Here is a 5,329-nt window from a genome sequence, read left to right on the forward strand (position 1 = left end):
AATTTCCTTTTGATCCGCGCGCCGCCCATCTTCGAGCAATCTCTTAATTGATTCTGCAGGAATTGGTATTCTTTTCGGTCTGGATGCTTTTTCAGCTGTCATCAAACACGTACGTGTTTCCGCTAGTCATTTTACACGTGACAATATGACCTGAATCTCTTGAGTTAAAAGTCTAAGAATTTTAATTACTTTTCAGTTGACTTTCTAACAAAGATATTCACAGTTATAGAGAATTAAATCTTAAACTATAAATGATTAAAAATCAACGAGAGTTGAATCTTAGAGATGCAATTGGATAAGGAAACTTTATTATTCATCCATTTTTCCAAAATAAACGAAACCTTGTTTCGTTTGTCTTTTTATCCTAATTTATTCGCTTAATAAAAATTAACAACTCGAGTAATGCGTGGCAAGAAACAATCTATTATGATATTCTGGAAAAAGAGAAGAATATTATCAATCATATGCTGCTCATGTTATAATTGATAATACTCTTTAAATAGAGATCCTCCAATAAGAATCTAGATACGAGCTGTAGTTTTGTATGCAGGATAATAGTTTCAAAAATCTGTAAGAGAAGGACACAAGGTTTCCTATTTCTTCCTCTTTCTCATTTCATCCTATCTTTTTCTTATCTATTTCTCTCTTTCTTTCTTTTCTTTCGAGAATTGTTAAAACATGGCGGATCAATGAAAAGTGGCTTTCTCATGTTCAGACTCTTATTAGAGGGTCTCTAACTTTAATGATACACGGTCTATCGGCCCACGTGGAGTGCAATCGCGAGACCGGAAGAACGACTCATGTTGGGGGAGCAATCGGCTCATCGGGGCGGAACCGGTTAACGCCAAATCGTCCGTCATTCGTTTGCGCGATTAACCGCCTCGTGTTAACAACATCGGCCGCGCCGCGACAAGGGGAGGAGTTTATACGTCGTCCTGGTCGCGCGCGCCCACCCGAGTCCATCGGCTCGCATAAACATCCTCGGTACAACCAGCCGCCACCCCACAGAAAACTGATTTCCATCCCCCCATATAGCCGCGACTCGCGCTATCTATGTAAATGCGGCCCTGTTTTGTGTGAGTAGACAAAGCCCCCGTTGACAATACGCCTGCGCGTTTACAACCTCCACCCGCCGAGCCGAAAGTCAGGCTCCATTACGGCTGTTTTGCGACGCGCTTTGTATTGTTGTCGCCGCCACCACCGCCGCCGTCGCGCGACACCGATTCCTCCACGAAAACTTCTGTCATTTTCGTTAGATTGTAATTGGTTAACACCGATGAATTTTAACTGTGGATTCACCGAGATCTGACGTTTGGTGAACATTTACTATTTAACCTTTATTTTTATTGTTTCCGGTATTTGCGGCTGATATAAAAAAAAGTAACGCGCTTTTATTAAATTAAAAAACATTTTACACCAAGTTTATTACACCCTTTCCACAGATGTAGAAGAAATTTTGACACTAAAATAGTTTAACGAAAAATTAACTAGTCTCTCATTATAAAATTAAATTAAATTTTCAAATTTTGTTTATGAGGAAAAAGTATACTATAACAAAATTAATGTTTACAAAATAAACAAAATATAGTATACAAAAGTATACTATAACATTTTTTTTACTTTTGATTATTCTTGCGTAATAATCATGAGCCAACTTATGTATTTGAGGCCCATGCAGACACAAATACTTTCAGTTATATTATTACATAATTCTGTCTATTGGCCACAATAATGATAGAATAATCGCCTATACTGACCACTAATACTTCTGGTTTCTTATTCGATGAGTAACGGTAAGAGAAGTAATTGGATGGAATGTGTGTGTGTGTGTGTAGGTCGTACTTACGCTCGGAATGTTGTCGTTCGTACACACTCCCTCCTGCAACAAGCGATCTCGGATCTCCCACGCGAAGATGGACGGGCACTCACTTTTGTAGAGCGAGATTTTATTGACGACCTCTGCCGTTGCCACGCGCGGTTTGCTGCCGCCGATGGCCCTGGGCCTTATAGATCCGGTCTCATAGTACCTACAACAATAATAATTTGCGGTACAATGCGGTAGGATTACGTGAAAACGCTCAGATCGTTATTGAAAATGAAACATTACATGTCTATCTCTTTAAGCGTGTTATCGTGGCCTAAATATAGTCGAATAATAGACGCAGAGCCGGTATTGAACAATATACCTTGATTGCCTCTCATGCAATAAATGCTGAACAGTCAAATGTTTGACTGGACTCGCTTATACCTTTCTCTTGATTCAGATTCGGTTGTAATTTTGCGTAATGTTCTTTTAATTGAAATTTATGAAAGCTACATCTACTCTACGATTTAGAACGTGAGACCGACATGCAGGCTCATATTTCATGCACAGCAGCAAGATTTGAAACAAGTTTCTTAATTGGCGACGTAATTATTCAACTCACTTAAAGTGGAGTTTACAATGAAATTTTAGAGCATGAAACTTAGTCTTAAAGTCGTAAGAAAATTAATCGTAATCGATTATTCTCCTCACATTCAACGGCGATTAGTTAATTTCTCACGGCTTAGGACTTAAAACTTACACAGGGAAAAAAACTGTTTTAGTTAAACCAACAAAAAGATCTAATCTCAATGGAATTTTGGTTGGGTCTTTTCGTTGGTTTAACTAGAATTTTTCTCGAGTATATAAATTTTACACTTTAAAATCTCATTGTAAACGTCGCTTGAAGCCTACAATAAGGTGCAAAATTTAAACTTTAAGCCTTAAAACATAAAAAAAAATTGATCAATTATAGTCGATTAATCTCCTCATAATCGACTATATGATTGGTCAATTTTTTACGGTAAAATCTTAAGATCTTGTCTTAAGATCTCATTGTAGACTTGAGATGTACAATGAGTTTAATCGAATTTAAGAACGCGACATCAAACGAAGCAAGCAATATTGCAACCAACCTGCCGAGGATCTTGGAGACGCAGCCATTGCTGACCTGTAGTATCCTGGAGATATCGCATGGCCGTGCACCCGAATGTGCGAGCTCGACGATCTTTTGCCGCGTTGAGTCCGGAAGTGGCCGACCGCCGACGAAGACACCACCCAGCTGGTTTACCCCGCTGTGTCCTGCAAATGACAGAAGTTGTTCGGTTACTCGGACTTCGCTTAACAGTTTCGAGAAGTGCGGTAACAACAAATTACGACGCAACAGATCGCGGCTAGCAACAAGTTACGACAACAACAAATTGTCTCTCCTCTGAATTATTGCTTCTTTTCGTTCTTTCCCTCTTCCCCGATTCCTCCTCTTTCCACGCGCACGACGTTTGCGTAAGGGGTGTGGAAAATTCAAACGCTCCACCGCCTCCGGAGACTTTTTCGCATTTCGGCGAACAATACCGCTGTCGCCATAGATCATGTATTTTCCCTCCTCTCGTCCGCGGAAACTCACCCCGGAAACCCAAGAGGAGAGGAGAAGACCGCGGGTGAGCTCTTTCTTTCTTTCTTTCTTTCTTTCCAGACTCGGCGAAGGGAGAGCGATGGGGAGGCGGAGGACAAGTACAGGGGGTTGGCCACGAGCGTCGTAACGTCAGCGAATCCCATCGTAGATAATCTTCGACTCATTGTGTCAGTGACAAGGCAGGCACACACGCCGGTGCGGGATACTCGAGAGGAACGCCAGGACGGTGTGTTCTCTTGCACAGATATTTTATATTCCCGGGACCGCCGCGCGCGGATGCCGTATCCAAAGGTGACATTTAGAGTGGAGCGCCACGCCTTAAATCTTTCTCGGATAGAAACTCTGTCGTCTTTAAGGAGAAGGTAGAATGTCGAAACAAGACGCAGGAAACAGATATTAAAGTAACGTAAACGATAGACATATATATTATAACATAACGTATAATATTTACCTAAAAAAAAATTTTTTCTTGAATTTTAATATTTAGTATTGTAGTAATATAACAAAAACCATTGTTTAAAGTAAGAATTCGACATCTCGAGCCATAACTTTTGAATTGATCCAGTTACGTACTGTGTAACGTAAAAGATGTTCCTTTTATCTTGTTCCGTCGGAACAGGAAGAGCCGTTTATTATATATCTGACGACGAAAACATTGATGGAGACCATCAAATAGAACGAAGTGTATTTCAAGCGCGGATGTAGCCTTCGATCGCGAGGAAAAAGTACATACGTTAGGGAAAGCAACGTCGGTTGTCAAAAATTTCTCATCGGCGCTAATTCGGCGCGTCGGGCGACACACACCCGGAGGGTTACAAGGGAGATTTACGAGCGTGCGCGATCGACGAAAAGGGGGCTTACGGTCGATTGACTTTCGAAAATGGGCCCTGGCGCGAGAATCGCGAGCCATTTCTCGCGTCTGTCTACGCGCGCCCGTCAACGCCATGGGCCTTTCCTTCGTTCGAAAGAGAATCTACTCTCCACACGCGTAATACGTGTAATATATACACATGTTAATCACACACACGTGAGCGCGCGTATTACGTGCGTATTGTACGCATACTAATAGTAAATTCGGTCACTCGCACTCTGTAATACACCGGATCAGTGCACATTAAAAGCTGCTTTACATAAAGTACCAAATGCAGTGGCACAATATAATCAATTTTGACACTGAAGTAAAATCGTGCATACTCTATTACATATAATACGACGGCTTTAGGGTATTCAATCGTTTAAAATATTCGTATGCTTTTACATTTAACTTCGTTAATTTCATATTTAGCAGCTTTTAGGACGCACTAATCTAGTGTAATGTATTTGTTATATAGATCCATTTTCTGTGGTTGAATACTTTTGGTGTACACTTTTGGATTAAAATAAATGTATGTGTGTGTGTTTGAGAAGAAGAGGAGAATTCTAGTGGAGGAATAAAAACAGACCTCGTATTCCAATCCAATATAAGGTCTATTTTATATTCCTGCACGATACGCTAGAACTCTCTTCTCGCTTTCGCCAAATGTCAAACGTATACCTATCTAAAAATATACCTAAACACCACACACAGTACTAAAGTTTAAAAATTTCAATCGCATAAAACAGAAGAACGTTCACGAATTAATAAACGCGGTTTATAAATAAAGTTACCGTTAATTGTTCCGCATCTCTATTAGATTCGCATAAACGGATGTAAGGAACGTGGAAACGGTGAAAGCGATGAAATTCTCGGCTCAGTTAAGAGGGAATCCGCCGATAATACCGCGCAGAGCTCACAAATCGGCGGGTAAAAAGCAGAGCAGTGAATTAAAGAAACAAATGGAGTCTGAAAAGGAGGGCGAGCGCGCCGCGCTGCGCCGCACAGCGCCGTCTAAGGGTGGGGGGGGGGGGGGGGGGGG

The 5,329-nt window shown here is 41.0% G+C and overlaps 1 protein-coding gene across 1 annotated transcript in view; it reads right to left on the reverse strand.

Moving 5' to 3' along the window:
• Nucleotides 1–5,329, reverse strand: part of LOC108780946 (paired box protein Pax-6) — an 87,272-nt gene that overhangs the window by 61,719 nt on the left and 20,224 nt on the right. Inside the window, exons 2-3 of the mRNA XM_018548798.1 lie at nucleotides 2,938–3,103; nucleotides 1,847–2,027 (exon numbers count right to left, since the gene is read on the reverse strand). Of these exons, the coding sequence (XP_018404300.1) occupies nucleotides 1,847–2,027; nucleotides 2,938–3,103 (347 nt within the window). The remainder of the gene's footprint in view (nucleotides 1–1,846; nucleotides 2,028–2,937; nucleotides 3,104–5,329) is intronic.

Source organism: Cyphomyrmex costatus, unplaced genomic scaffold (assembly GCF_001594065.2).
Source record: "Cyphomyrmex costatus isolate MS0001 unplaced genomic scaffold, Ccosl1.0 scaffold123, whole genome shotgun sequence".
NCBI classification, from domain to species: domain Eukaryota; kingdom Metazoa; phylum Arthropoda; class Insecta; order Hymenoptera; family Formicidae; genus Cyphomyrmex; species Cyphomyrmex costatus.